This window comes from Alosa pseudoharengus, unplaced genomic scaffold (genome assembly GCF_046254945.1).
Source record: "Alosa pseudoharengus isolate Yale_2024_CS ecotype anadromous, Long Island Sound unplaced genomic scaffold, YU_APseudo_1.1 YU_APseudo_1.1_scf_6, whole genome shotgun sequence".
Lineage (NCBI taxonomy): Eukaryota > Metazoa > Chordata > Actinopteri > Clupeiformes > Clupeidae > Alosa > Alosa pseudoharengus.
In genome coordinates, this window is record NW_027468848.1 from 2,877,512 (window position 1) to 2,893,318 (window position 15,807).

Genomic DNA, 15,807 nt, shown 5'->3' on the forward strand with positions numbered 1-15,807 from the left:
CTTCTCTTCCTCTCTCTCTCTCTCTACATCTTCTCTTCCTCTCTCTCTCTCTACAACTTCTCTTCCTCTCTCTCTCTCTACATCTTCTCTTCCTCTCTCTCTCTCTCCATCTTCTCTTCCTCTATCTCTCTCTCTCTCTCTACAACTTCTCTTCCTCTTTCTCTCTCTCTCTCTACATCTCCTCTCTCTCTCTCTCTCTACATCTTCTCTTCCTCTCTCTCTCTCCCTCTCCTCCTCTCTCTCTCTCTCTCTACATCTCCTCCTCTCTCTCTCTACATCTTCTCTTCCTCTCCATCTCCTCTCTCTCTCTCTTCTCTCTCTCTCTCCATCTTCACTTCCTCCCTCTTCTCTTCTCCTCTCTCTCCATCTCTCCCCCTCTCTATTCTCTCTCTTCCCCTCTCCATCTTCTCCCCCTCTTTCCATTTCTCTCTCTCTCTCTCTCTCTCTTTCTCCCCCTCTTTCTCGCGCCCGCGTTACTTCCAGCCACCAGCTCCAGACAGAGGGCCTGTGCACGCTCCCTCTGACCCAAGCATGAGAGCCCCTGAGGGGGGAGGGGGAGTGGTGGAGAGGGGGCGACCTGGATTCATGACCCACTTCAGCCTCCCGGGGCTCAGGGGAGCAGAATGCAACGCAGGCACTTGTGCAAAATCATAAACAACGAAATGGCACACTTGCGACGGGTAACACAACACACTTGCGACGGTTGCGACTGGTAACACAACACACTTGCGACTGGTCACCCCCTTTGTGTGGCCCAGTAGCGAGTGGCCGTCGGCCACGACAACAAGAGGCCCAAGATTTGGGGATTTGTCTGTGGGAATTGCTGACACACACACTGACACACAACAAATATAGACACACACACACACACATACTCACTCACAACCAAAAAATACAGGCACACACACACACACACACATACTCACTCACAACCAAAAAATACAGGCACACACACACAACACACAAACACAACACATACAAGCGTGTGCACATACCTAGACACACACACACACACACACACACACACACAAACACTCACTCACAACACATACAAGCACGTGCACACACACACCTACACACCCACACACACTCACACTCATATGTGTACACACAGGGGGTTAGGATTTGGAGGGTTAGCTTCAGCCACTTAGCATGGCATTTGGCCGCCGACATTTCTAAAAACATGGCGTTACATGGTTGCAACTTCCGGCACCAGTTTTTACATGCTGATTGGTAGATGACAGCTCATGCACGAGTTTAGTGTTGGGCACGAGCGTCCTCGCGCGTCCATGTTGGTTAATCATATTCTGGAAGACAACAAATAAAACAACTAACTACTTGGATTTAAGTTACTGATACTTGACTTAATGCCTACATGTTTAGGCTGTATTATACTGATACTTGACGTAATGCCTACATGGTTAGGCTGTATTATACTGATACTTGACGTAATGCCTACATGGTTTAGGCTTATTATACTGATACTTGACGTAATGCCTACATGTTTAGGCTTATTATACTGATACTTGACGTAATGCCTACATGTTTAGGCTTATTATACTGATACTTGACGTAATGCCTACATGTTTAGGCTGTATTATACTGATACTTGACGTAATGCCTACATGTTTAGGCTTATTATACTGGACTTTGTGGTAAATAAAAAAAAAATAAAAAGTAAATGCTGTCATATTAGGCTGCTATTATTTGCCTTGTTTGTGGGTTGACAAGGTAACTGATGCATAGCAACGACCTATATATCCAATTATTAGCCTATTCACTGCGTTGTGTATGAAAACTTTTAAAACGCACACACACACACACACACACACTCACTGCGTTGTGTAGGCTATGAAAACTTTCAAAACGCACAGACTGCAGTTCCAACCTGTAGTCCATGACAACACAGCATCTGGATCATGTAACCTACAGTATGTCTCCCCATTGTGATTTAAAACAAAATAGCAACATTGACATGATTAGGCCATGCATTTGATTTAAATGTTCAGGCTGCCAGTCGAGGCAAAAGCCAAATATCCAACAACAGTTGCAGACTCTTGAAATGCCTGGTTGCTCGAACCACAATACACCTGAGGGATGTGCGCTTTGGTAAGTGTAATTTGCGTTGGCTTCATTTCGTCTGCCTGCAAATGTAGCCTAGATTTAACAAGCTGCAAATTCACACTGGGTGCAGCAAAAATCCCAGCTATCCACAAGTTTCTTACGTCCCATGTCTACTTAATTATAGTCATTCTCGTTGGATAGCTTACACATTGCGCAATTACTATACAGCCTGTCCAAATATAGCATTTAGGGATCATTATTTGTGTAGCCTAAAGTGAATCCATAGGCTACTCAATATTGACATGCCATGTTTATTACATTTTCACATATGAACATCACATTATAGGATTTTGAGACAAGGGGCAAACTTTTACACCACCATCCCCAAAATGTGATCCCAACCAATGAAATACATTTGCTCCTATAACGAGGGTAGGTGAAGCGCATTCCCGAACAACTTCTTTTCCTCTGAGGGAATGTCCAATCTTCATCAACGACATACCGTTGTGCCTTACGTGGTCTCCGTCTGTAACGTGGAATCTAATAGGCTAATTCTAGCTGGTGCTGGAAACGAGCACCCATAAAACGCCATTTTTGTAAAGATGGCTGAAGTAGCTAGCCTAGCATGGGCCATTGAAATGAATGGGGGCGGGACTTAGTCACTCTCCCCAGTTATATATAACATGGTACCATGGTACACACACACACACACACACACACACACACACACATTCACACACACACACACACACACACACACACACACACACACACTCACACACACACTCACACACACACACACAACACATACATATACATGCACACAGACACACAGACACACACACACACATCTTTCTGCAGTAGGACAGGGACCCTCTTTGGCAGGATGGGATTAGATTCCGTTTAAAAGATTATCTGCTGCCCCGATCGCTGGATGGCCTTTCCTTTCTGACCCCGCCGGCTAGTCCCATGAGCTTTTCTTGGAAAGCCGCCGGTCAGCCGGCTAGCCGGCTAGTTGTATGGTCCGAGCGCAGACTCACCGACTTCCTCTCAGCTTTGAGCTCCTGAACGTGGCGAAGCAGCTCCGAGAGGATCTGTGTGTTCAGGTTCTCCGCGATGACCTCGTGCTGCCCCGCATAGTCGTTCAGTTCGTTCAGGGTCATCAGAAAGGCCCGGCATGAAGAGTATCTGTGGAAATACACACAAATCATCACAAATCACACACACACACACACACACCAATGTCGCTGGACAATCCCACACCAAGTATTTCTGGACAGTCACCCACCTCTGCTCTAGCAAAAACATGCATGCAATGTTATGCGTTTATGACACAGGCATGCAATGTTATGCGTCTATGAAACATGCATGCAATGTTATGCGTCTATAAGCATGCATGCAATGTTATGCGTCTATGAAACATGCATGCAATGTTATGCGTCTATAAGCATGCATGCAATGTTACGCGTCTATGAAACATGCATGCAATGTTATGCGTCTATAAGCATGCATGCAATGTTACGCGTCTATAAGCATGCATGCAATGTTATGTGTCTATAAGCATGCATGCAATGTTATGCGTCTATGAAACATGCATGCAATGTTATGCGTCTATAAGCATGCATGCAATGTTATGCGTCTATAAGCATGCATGCAATGTTATGCGTCTATGAAACATGCATGCAATGTTATGCGTCTATGAAACATGCATGCAATGTTATGCGTCTATAAGCATGCATGCAATGTTATGCGTCTATAAGCATGCATGCAATGTTATGCGTCTATGAAACATGCATGCAATGTTATGCGTCTATAAGCATGCATGCAATGTTATGCGTCTATGAAACATGCATGCAATGTTATGCGTCTATAAAACAGTTTGTAAAATGAATATCTGAGTTTGAAGTTACAGTATATTTCCAACCAATTTCCAAAGGACACATATGAAGCACAATAGAAATCAGGCTGCTGATCTGGTCTACTCTATGAAGCCACATGTCCACTCCATACAGCCCAGTGATGTGCAGACAGTATAGAAGACCAAGCGACTGCACACATCAGATTACTGGCCATAAACACTGCTGACATCATCACACATGTCCATAAACACTGATGACATCACACAGGGCCATAAACACTGATGACATCACACATGTCCATAAACACTGCTGACATCATCACACATGTCCATAAACACTGCTGACATCACACATGTCCATAAACACTGCTGACATCATCACACATGTCCATAAACACTGCTGACATCACACAGGGCCATAAACACTGATGACATCATCACACATGTCCATAAACACTGCTGACATCACACAGGGCCATAAACACTGATGACATCACACATGGCGCTCCTCACACACTTAAATCAGTTCGGCTGACTCTGCTTAACCTCCGCTGTGAAATGGGCTTCATTTGGGCACTTTCTCTATTACAATACAGCACCAAGAATATTTAATTAGACATCACTGCGGAGGCAAGCAAATGTACACTCCTGAAACATGCTTCCTACAGTGAGATGGAATAAGTATGCACATGTACACTACTGAAACGAGCTTGAATAAGTTGGAATAAGTTGGAATAAGATGGAATAAGTATGTAGTATGTAGCATGTAGTATCCATATAGTATGTGGTATGTATGTAGTATGTATGTAGTATGTAGTATGTAGTGTATGTAGTATGAATGTAGTATGTATGTAGTATGTATGTATGTAGTATGTTTGTAGTTTATAAGTAGTATGTATGTAGTATGTAGTATGTACGTAGTATGTAGTATGTATGTAGTATGTATGTACCCCCCCAAGCCTATAGTTATATAGTTACCCTATTGTACCCTATAGTTTAGTATCAAAAGTATATGTTTTAAAATATTAATTGCTTAAAAAATACTGCTAATTTGATGCTGTTGACCAAATGTATAAATTGTGCACTGTCGCTTTAACGTTTTTAAATTCACGTAATTCCCGTTTATTTCTCAGTGATCTTCTGCCTGCTCCGCTACGCTACGCTATATGGCTAGTGCTGTACCTATGGCTACGCTACGCTATATGGCTAGTGCTGTACCAATGGCTACGCTACGCTATATGGCTAGTGCTGTAACTATGGCTACACTACGCTATATGGCTAGTGCTGTACCTATGGCTACGCTACGCTATATGGCTAGTGCTGTACCTAGGGCTACGCTACGCTATATGGCTAGTGCTGTACCTAGGGCTACGCTACGCTATATGGCTAGTGCTGTACCTAGGGCTGTGCCCTCTCACAGTTTATAAATGGCCAGTAGTGGGAACTACTGCTGCCTTCATGATTTCCTTTTTAAAGTTTATTTTAAAAATGAGATATCAATTATCAACAATGACAAGCCAGCTGGAACCTGCCGCTCTCTCTCCCTCTCGTGAGCGCAGACGCGTTCCCAATTAAATGCAAAGAAGATAACTAAGATTAGGCCTATCATCTCTATTTAACATGATGTTTTGAGATTGACATTGTAAACGTTCTCGTGAGTGAGAGTGAAAAGCCGTTTGCAGTAAAGCTAACCAACGTCGTCTCTATCGTAGGAAAAAAAATAGCAAGCAGCCTGATAACCAAATGAAATGCTCGGCGGGCCGCAGTTTGCCCACCTCTGACGTAGTATGTATGTAATATGTAGTATGTATGTAGTATGTAGTATGTATGTAATATGTAGTATGTATGTAGTACGTATGTAGTATGTATGTAGTATATATGTAGTATGTAGTATATGTAGTGTGTAGTATATATGTAATATGTAGTATGTGTGTAGTACGTATGTAGTATGTATGTAATATGTATGTAGTATATATGTAGTATGTAGTATATGTAGTGTGTAGTATATATGTAGTGTGTAGTATAGTGCTGCCACTAACGACTAATTTTCTAACGACTAATCTTTCGACTAATTTTTCGATTAGTCGACTAATCTAAACGACTAATTTTTTAAAAATCAAGTGTTTGTTATTTTGTTGTGTCCGTTTTATTTTTGAACTCAACTAAAGGGAAAACGTAAAATATATATCACCCTTTTGTTAGAAGCTGTATTACTTTAATACTAAAATTATGTATTAAAAAAAACACCCCATTTAAAATGTTACCTTCAGATCTAATGTCAGACCTTTGATAGACTTTATTTGTATGCCAGTGTTGCCATCGACATAGACAAATTCTTTGACCTAAGGCCAGGTCATGGCATACTTTGGGGTCATAGGGCCCACCTACATGAACCCACCTCCCATCAAATTATCATTATATCACATCACAATTATTATTGTTATGCTATATTGTTATACATGCACTTCAAAGCAGCCAGTGTTTAAAGTGCTAACATTGCTCACAAAAAGTTTGTGAAAACATGCACATCAGAGGACTGCTTTACTAATGTAAAATATAATTACAATAGTTCCATTGCTTTTGCATGGTTGCATGATAAATACTTCACAAAACAACAGCAATTATATTGGTGTAATCGTTTTGGGATGTTTCCCTCATGCAAGCATCATACACTGGTAGGCAAATGGAAAGAATATTGACATATTTAATTATGCCACCAGCTTTTGGCCACGTTATTCAAATTTGACTATACAATACTCTAGATAGTGTATTATAGTCTGTGCTCTGTTTGCTTAAATCCACATGCATAAATAAATCCACATTGTTCTATTAAATGTAGTTTCATAATTAAATAGCCTTCCAATAGGTTGAATTGGAGCTTTGCTACCAACGTTATCAAGTGGTTTCAGTTTCTCACGCGCATTGAATGAACGCTCATACCACCATTTAATTGTATGCCTCTATGTTTGATGACACCAAATTAGCAAGTATTTCCTACTGATTGCAGAAACGTTTGTTTTCTTTTTCTGTCGGTCCGCGGTTCCTTGATCAATTGTGCAGCAAATTATCAGATGAAGCCCCGGGAATTCTCTCTGCGGCTTCGGACCAGCAGTGTCCACGTTACGGCCGGTGCTGGTCCGCGCGGCCCATAGTTTGAGAAACGCTGGACTTTGAAAGGTGACAGGAGTTGAGGACTTTGCAAATGAGCCTAACATCAGCATGTTTAAAGCAAGTAGGCTACAGGCACTTTGTGCGTCTTACCACATAGGTTACCTCACTTTATCAGTTGGCTTGAACGCTAAAAAAATATGCGTCGTGACTTATTGACCATGGGAAATGACGCGCACCTTGATTGTTGATATCACGGGAGGCAGCATGTTCGTTTTAACGTTTTTTTTGTATGAATTAGAGATGCACCGATATGGAATTTTAGGGCCGATAACGATAACCGATATTTATTGTTTGTTGTGGCCGATACCGATACGATAACCGATAATATTACTCTTGAAAAAAAATTGTGAAAAGTGATTTGGGGAAAGCATTTAATAAGCATAATTTTATTGCAGTAATTTTACCTACCACCAAATGATGGAGAGAACTCCTCAATAGTCATCAATAGTATGGCAGTCAACAACATAACAGTAGCCTAGCCCTACAGTATGTGTGGCTCCTTTAAGTGAACCTGACGTCAGTGAATTGCGAGTGAGTGGCTAGAGTTTAAATCGTTTTCATTTAGGACTAAACGCTCATAAACGGCTCAGCTTGGAATAAGCTACAGTATAGCGACCAAATTAGAGTTTGTGAGGGAAACTTAGGTTTAGTTTCAACTGCGGGTAACTGAATAAAGCTCCTCAGACTGTATCTTATGTCCGTCTACTCTGTTGCGCACAACCTGCTGCAGCAGAAATGAAAGGAGTTAGCGCCAAAGGTTTTAATAAATTATGATGACCTGTCTGGAACTGAAGCACGAATGGTTAGCATATTTCTAGGTAATAATACAAAACCCAAGCTAAAGTAATGCAAATATAATACTAAAACACAACTTAGAACTAGGCCTACTTAGGCCCTATCAGAGCCCGTTTACGGAGAGCCGGATCACTCCCTATTAACTCCATTGTACCTGCAATCTGCTGCAGTTCCGCTAGGGGCGATCACGAATAAGTGCAAAAACAATGGGGGTCTATGGAGCTAGACGGCTAAATGTGTCTCTTTCACCTGGTTGTCGTTGACAAATCGAAGATTGGATTGTGGTTTCTGCAAGATCAATATGGATTATAGGTCAAAAGTTGAATGAATGAGTACTTACGTCCTTTCGATTTCTTACAGGTTGGGTCGTTGTTGCCCACAACTCACTAGCTTGCTGCTAATGAATGACGTCATTGACGCATTTGAAAGGCTTTTTAGAACAAATAAGTGACTCAAAAAATATAATACTCAGCGGTGTATATTTTCTCTGCCCCCTCTTTCGCATGCAACATTCCAATTTCTGGCCAAAAAATTATATCCCGAGAAAAGTGGATTTGAGGGGTACAGCTCCATAGACCTCCATTCATTCTGCACTTATTCGTGAGCGCCCTCATGTGGAACCAGAACAGGAACTGCAACCAGTTCAGAAACCGGAAGTTTCCCGAGAGTGGCGGTTCTCCCCTTATTAGACATTCTCTGGCCCTATGTAGCCTACTCGTCCCACTAACGAGTTTATTCCCCGACCAGCGCGGTAAAGTGCAAACACACCAGCACAAGACGGCAGAGCTCCGCTCTGTTAAGGTTAAATGGCGGATCATTCACGAGAGGATTTTGAGATGCAGATTCCCAAATGAACGCATATCCACAGATTTTGTTAGAGTGGTGAAATACATTCACACCGCTGACATTATATTGAGTAAAAAGTATAGCCAACCAAGCTCAAGTAGCTCAGTGTAGCCAGACGGACCTTACGTAGGCCTAAATTAGGACTTTAAAAAATATCGGCGCAAATTATCGGCCAGAATTCTGTTATCGGAACGATAATAATATTTTAATTTTTTCACTTATCGGCTAATAATATATCGGCCGCCGATATATCGTGCATCCCTAGTATGAATGAATTACAGTAATGACGTTGTCAACGTGAGACTTCATTTATTTCAATTTCCACAATACTATATTAGTCAGAGTCTGGACTAGCGTAACCTACTAGCTTAGCTCTCCCCACTTAACTCTGCCTAATAATAAATTGCGCTGAAAGCAGGCAGGCACGCAGCTTTGCTGCTGGCGTTAACAGTTTGCGTGCATAGCGGGGTTTAAAACATGACTGCCAAAGTCTTAGTAGCCTGTTTAACATCCAAAGACAGTCATTCTACTTTTCAAGAGTTAATAACATAGAGTTATTAAAGAGTTTTTGGTTTGAGACCAAAAATAAATAGGCGGTCAATAGTAAAACGACTTTTCGACTAAAAAAATTGCCATCGACTAATTTTCATGGTCGATTAGGTCGACTAAGTCGACTAATCGCGGCAGCACTAGTGTAGTATATATGTAATATGTAGTATGTATGTAGTACGTATGTAGTATATATGTAGTATGTAGTATATGTAGTGTGTAGTATATATGTAGTACGTATGTAGTATATATGTAGTATATATGTAGTATATGTGGTGTGTAGTATATATGTAGTGTGTAGTATATATGTAATATGTAGTATGTATGTAGTACGTATGCAGTATTTATGTAGTATATATGTAGTATGTTGTATATGTAGTGTGTAGTATATATGTAGTGTGTAGTATATATGTAATATGTAGTACGTATGTAGTACGTATGCAGTATGCCAATTGTTCATTCTAATCCTTTCAGTGGAAAGCGCTTACTTGTACTCCTCCTCCTCTCTGGAGTTTTTCTTGGGTTGATATTTCTTCGACAGATTTCTGCAGGGGGAGGAAAAACATGAAAGATTAGGAGATGAGATTAGAGATTAGAGATTATGTTTTTACACAGCATATTGAAGGGGCATGACACAAAACAAAAGCATTTACTTCAGTAGACGATTTAATATGGGACACACCACCCACAGCGTGCCTCAGAAAAAGCAATAAAAAATGGGTCTCTTTTTCACCAATCAGGACTGAGCTCACTCCACAGACCACCAATCAGGACTGAGCTCACTCTACAGACCACCTATCAGGACTGAGCTCACTCCACAGACTTCCAATCAGGATTCTGCTCACTCCACAGACCACCAATCAGGACTGAGCTCACTCCACAGACCACCAATCAGGACTGAGCTCACTCCACAGACCTCCAATCACAAAGGCAGTACTGAGTACCCATTTAGCACTAAGACAGCACTGAGTACCCATTTAGCACTAAGACAGTACTGAGTACCCATTTAGCACTAGGACAGAACCCAATTTGTCTAAAACCAACAAAAGGGGTCATATTATACTATTTGTTATTCTAAAGGTAAAAGACCTACACTGTTGCTTTACGGCCCACCTGCAGCCATGTTCATTTACTGTGAGCTGCAGCAGTGAGCATCACTGATTCCAGTCCCGACAGAATGACTTAGTGGATGGAGCAGCTCATGGACGTTACTGTGGACATACAAGCAGAGTGGGACCGAGAGGAGGGCCATGCATCACTTCCTGAGAGGACGGCCATGCATCACTTCCTGAGAGGACGGCCATGCATCACTTCCTGAGAGGACGGTCATGCATCACTTCCTGAGAGGACAGCCATGCATCACTTCCTGAGAGTACGGTCATGCATCACTTCCTGAGAGGACGGTCATGCATCACTTCCTGAGAGGACAGCCATGCATCACTTCCTGAGAGTACGGTCATGCATCACTTCCTGAGAGGACGGCCAATACATCACTTCATACATTCACACAATGATTTTCCATGTTGTACTATTTCAATTGGATGAAATTCTTTTATTGTAGAGCTATGTGCACCTTTGTAAAGCCTCTCCTTGTTTCTCTGTCTCTCAATGAACCTACAATCCTACATGCATGTTTAAAGACAACATTAACAATCCTGCAAGGCATAGAAGAGTAGTAAGGGCTAAATTGTGCTTAAATCTGGTAAGCATCATAACCCCGGTGTGCTAATTTGTTCTACCACCACAAATAGAATGAAATTCTGTGGGAAACACAGCTCATAATACTCACTCTTACTCATAATATATACACTCACTCTTACTGGGCAAATTGACACACTTGGCTGAAATGTACAGTTTGGCGGACAGTGTGTCTTGGTAATGAATGTGTAGGGCTAGGACCACACCATGGCTGTAAACGCCTGAGGAACAGCTGTGTGGACAGCATTGACTTATTTGTGGCGGGCCACCACAATATCAACACTGACCACCACACAATGATTTTCCAGGTTGTACTAAATTGTACTTAAATCTGGTTAGCATCATAACCACACTGTGCTAATTAGGGTTGGGTATCGTTTGAATTTGAACGATTCCGATTCCAATTCCGATTTCTTATTTCGATTCCGGTTCCTAGCGATTCTCGATTCCGATTTTTTTAAGAGGCTGGGTCAAAAAAAGTTTAGGATATTTTAAATGAGCTAGCTAACCAACGGTCTTTCTCAGGGTATCTGCACATTTTCCAAGTGCAAATTTAAAGACTTTTAAGACCTTTTCACGACATCTAAATGAAACTTAAGACTACCATGGCAAAAAGATATATGACTGTTTATGCAATAGTTTTTTTTCCTAATAATTTTAACCCCCACCCCATTTTGGATGTCTACAGAAGTTACCAAATATATTTTGTCGAAAGAAAAATAATTGTGTGTGAATTACCTTCAAAGCTATAAATGCCCAATTTTAGGGTCTGGGCTGCTTGCTTTTGAAGCTGGCTGTACATATTTGGTTTTGCTTACTGCTGAGGCTGACTGTTCTTCACCTGTGTCTGTAGTAGCCTAGGCTACTTGCCAAAGACATGTGCACTGGACTGGATTCCCTTCAATATTTTTTTCAAAGTTAGACTAAGCTATTTACATATTTTAATAAGCCTACTTTATATAATTTACTATGTGCATCTATTGTCCAATATGCAGCACAGCAAATTAAAGTTAATCCACTACTTTACCTTTTTGCATACCCGTTGTATCTAAACCAACCAAAGCTTGACTGAAACATTGTAAAACCATTGACTTGTTTTAAATTAATTAAGAGACAGGTCCTCCTCGCATGATCCTGCTGAAAACCGCTGGTTTCATCTCAAGCACGCACGTATTATGAACACACGTTTTTTTTATGTAGCCAGTCGCCGACATTCAAAAAATATGCGGTTTTAGTTCACAACTTTTGCGAAGTAGGCCTAGCCTACTGGGAAACGCTGGCAAGCAAGCTGCTGGCAGATATTACAGGTAGGCTATAACTTAAGACAGATATTTTCTTCCCTAGGCTAGGCCTCCTCCTGATTGCGAAGCACTGCACATAATTTGACCAGCAGTCTTCGCGTCCATAGTTTGTGAAACGATGCTGTGTCCGAGCAACGATTTTAGATGCCAAGCGCAACTCCAAAAAGGAGAACAAATGAGCGTCCGGCTTGAGGCTGCGCCGGACGCCGGACAGGGCTTTTAAAATCCATATGTCCGGCCTAAATTCGAACGTATGGCCAACCTATTGCTCTTTCTTTCTCTTGCTCATTCTACCGTAGGCTTCCTCATTCCACGTAGGCTACCTGTATATCTCTCTGGCCTCAGCTACACCACGAAAACGTCAGGCATATTATTTTGTACATAGGCCTACTGTATTATTACCGTTTTCACACCTTTAACCACACCCGTGAAAAACATCTTCACTCTGCAACCACTACACTTCCTTCCGTAGCCTAATAGCCTAGTCACTTATACAATTGCGTTTTAAATACACGAAACTAGATTGAGACATCACTCGCTCTCTTGCACTCGCTGGCGGTCCCATACGCACATTTAATACCTCTCTTTTGAAAATTCAGTTGTACTTAAGACTTTTTAAGGATCCGCAGGAACCCTGCTTTCTGAATGAAATAGTCTGACCTTCTCCATGAATTTTAATTCTATGAACTATGCGCTTCTTCGTTGGTGTTCAGCCGTTTCTTCTTCCGGTCGGCAGACTGGGAATCGAAACTAGGAATCGAAATTTAAACTTTTGAACGATTCCGGGAAAATCGCAAAGATAGTCCCGGTTCCAACCAATACTCGAAATTCGATACCCAAGCCTAGTGCTAATTGTTAAAAACTGTTGTATTCAAGTTAATTCTGCAAACCAACCATCACAAATGGAATTCAATTAGCTCAACAAATAGTCTGTAAATTCTCGACACTGCCGAGAACATTACAGGTAGCTGTGCTGTAATTCCATACACCTCCCCCACCTCGACTCCTTAACAGACCTGTGCTTGACTCGTGGGTTTAGACTGCGCTAGCAACAGACGTTAGCACTCGTGGGTTTACACTCCTTGCTAGCGTGCCCAGAAACCTGGGCATGTGCAAAGCTGAACCATCTGAACATAACGCAGGTAACAGGTCTGAACATAACGCAGGTAACGCAGGTAACGCAGGTAACAGGTCTGAACATAACGCAGGTATAAGTAAGTATATATACTCTTTTGATCCTGTGAGGGAAATTTGGTCTCTGCATTTATCCCAATCCGTGAATTAGTGAAACACACAAAGCACACAGTGAACACACAGTGAGGTAAAGCACACACTAATCCCGGCGCAGTGAGCTGCCTGCAACAACAGCGGCGCTCGGGGAGCAGTGAGGGGTTAGGTGCCTTGCTCAAGGGCACTTCAGCCGTTCATACTGGTTGGGGTTCGAACCGGCAACCCTCCGGTTACAAGTCTGAAGTGCTGACCACGCTAGCCACGGCTGCCCCCAACCAGGTAACAGGTCTGATCATAAAGCAGGTAACAGGTCTGAACATAACACAGGTATAACGCAGGTAACAGGTCTGAACATAACACAGATAACAGGTCTGAACATAACGCAGATAACAGGTCTGAACATAACGCAGATAACAGGTCTGAACATAACGCAGGTCACTGTGTGCTGTGTGTTTCACTAAACATGTCTTCCCAGCTCACTTCTGCACGCAGTGCCAGTCTGCTGGGTCTGTCGTCTGTCTGTCATCGTCTTCTCCACCCCCTGGAGTCTGTACCTCCCCACTGTGCCTGCATGTTATCTGAGACGGCATCTAGAACTGCCCGGCACCTGAGCTACTCTTCTCTTAAGCCGGCCATCTGCACCTGGCCTATCTCTCTTGCTGACCTGGTGATCGTGGCCTACCTGTCTGTCTGTCTCTCTTGCTAGCTCTTCTCCACTGTCTGATGGCTGGGGCTAACCTGTCTATCTGAACCTGTCTGTCTGTCCTGTGCTCGTCTGTCTGTCTGTCTGTCCTGTGTGCCAGTGTGTCTGTTCTGTGTTGCGTTGTGTCTGTGGTGTGTGCACTCCTCTCCTATGCTTAGTGTCTGTGTGGCGTTGTGTCTGTGTCCTGTGTGGCGTTGTGTCTGTGCTTAGTGTCTGTGCCCATCCTCAGCACCCTCCTCTACCTGCAGTCAGATATGGAACTCTTCTGTATTCCAGACTACCACCTATATTCCCTCCCTCTGTCTGCTCTCTCCCTCTCTCTCTCTTTCTCTCATTCTCTCATTTCTCTCCCTCCCTTGCTCTCTCTCCCCCCTTTCTCTCTCCCACTCTCTCTCTCTGTCTATCTCTTTCTTTCTCTCTCCCTCTCTCTTGCTCTCTCTGTCTGTCTATCTCTTTCTCTCTCTCTCCCCCTCTCTCTCTGTCCATCTCTTTCTCTCCCTCTCCCCCACTCTCTCTCCCTCCCTCCCTCTCTCTCTCTATCTGTCTCTCTCCATCTCTCTCTCTCTCTCCACAGCCTGCTATGTTCACACCCTCCTTCAGTCTCCTCCCCTGAGCTCTGTGTGTTGCTAGGCAGATCACCAGCGTGCCGCCTCGTGTCTTATTGCTACGGCAACGCACACAGCATCTCAAAGCTGACCTACAGCAGAGGACATGCCCATCCCATAACAACCAGTTTCTACGGTAACAGATAAGCGAGCATGCAGGGCAGAGGTGATTACAGTTAACCTGCCCGTCCCCGGCGGCCTTTAAAAAGCCATGTGCTAGCGTTAGCTTAGCACCACTAGCGCAAAGAATGCTAATTACCCCCACCCCACACACACACACTGTGAGTACTTAAATGCAGCATTTCACACACACACACACACACACAAGCACACGCGCACACTCACACACACACAGGCACAAGCACACGCGCACATGCACTCACACACAGTCACACACACATACACACACACACACTACTTAAATGCAGCATTTCACACACACACACACACACACACACACACACACATGCATACTCACACACACACACACACACACACACACACACATGCATACTCACACACACACACACACACACACACACACATGCATACTCACACACACTATTACGATTTCTGCATTGTTACAGTCTCTGGCCCTCTGCACCACCAAATAAGAGGAGTCAGAGCACTAGAGGCTGTTGCACCACCAAATAAGAGGAGTCAGAGCACTAGAGGCTGTGGCACCACCAAATAAGAGGAGTCAGAGCACTAGAGGCTGTGGCACCACCAAATAAGAGGAGTCAGAGCACTAGAGGCTGTGGCACCACCAAATAAGAGGAGTCAGAGCACTAGAGGCTGTGGCACCACCAAATAAGAGGAGTCAGAGCACTAGAGGCTGTTGCACCACCAAATAAGAGGAGTCAGAGCACTAGAGGCTGTGGCACCACCAAATAAGAGGAGTCAGAGCACTAGAGGCTGTGGCACCACCAAATAAGAGGAGTCAGAGCACTAGAGGCTGTGGCACCACCAAATAAGAGGAGTCAGAGC

At 43.1% G+C, this 15,807-nt stretch overlaps 1 protein-coding gene across 1 annotated transcript in view; it reads right to left on the reverse strand.

The window, feature by feature from the left end:
• Nucleotides 1-15,807, reverse strand: part of fnbp1a (formin binding protein 1a) — a 70,934-nt gene that overhangs the window by 50,972 nt on the left and 4,155 nt on the right. Inside the window, exons 3-4 of the mRNA XM_076270305.1 lie at nt 9,772-9,828; nt 3,105-3,252 (exon numbers count right to left, since the gene is read on the reverse strand). Of these exons, the coding sequence (XP_076126420.1) occupies nt 3,105-3,252; nt 9,772-9,828 (205 nt within the window). The remainder of the gene's footprint in view (nt 1-3,104; nt 3,253-9,771; nt 9,829-15,807) is intronic.